Genomic DNA, 321 nt, shown 5'->3' with positions numbered 1-321 from the left:
CTGTTGTTGGTGCAGCAGGCTCGGAAGAGGCTGAGCGCCTCGGGGCTGTCGCGCTCGTCCCCTTCCAGGGACCAGATGTCCTCGTCGTCGTCGTCCAGCCCCCTAGGAGGGTAGAAGGAGTCGTCCGAGGCGATGCTGCAGGTGTCGGGCAGCTCGGAGAAGTCCTCGTACTCCTCGCAATCCTCCTCCTCCTCCTCCACCTCCTTCTCCTCTTCCTCCTCTTCGTCCGGCTCCTCGGCGGCAGCCTCGGCCGCCCCCTGCTCGGGGCTGCTCTCCGCCCCGGCGCCGGGCATCTCCTTGGCGGCGGCGGGCGCGGGGCAG

The 321-nt window shown here is 69.8% G+C and overlaps 1 protein-coding gene across 1 annotated transcript in view; it reads right to left on the bottom strand.

The window, feature by feature from the left end:
* The window catches only part of ANKRD33B (ankyrin repeat domain 33B), a gene marked incomplete at its 5' end in the record, with an annotated part of 42,526 nt that extends 42,206 nt beyond the window's left edge, over positions 1 to 320 (bottom strand). Inside the window, one exon of the mRNA XM_031058264.1 lies at positions 1 to 320. Within this exon, the coding sequence (XP_030914124.1) occupies positions 1 to 320 (320 nt within the window).
* Between the last annotated feature and the right edge of the window lies 1 nt (position 321).

Source organism: Geospiza fortis, unplaced genomic scaffold (assembly GCF_000277835.1).
Source record: "Geospiza fortis unplaced genomic scaffold, GeoFor_1.0 scaffold281, whole genome shotgun sequence".
Classification (NCBI taxonomy): Eukaryota; Metazoa; Chordata; class Aves; order Passeriformes; family Thraupidae; genus Geospiza; species Geospiza fortis.
Note: the sequence above shows the minus strand (reverse complement) of the source record. Positions and strands in the feature narration are given on the sequence as shown.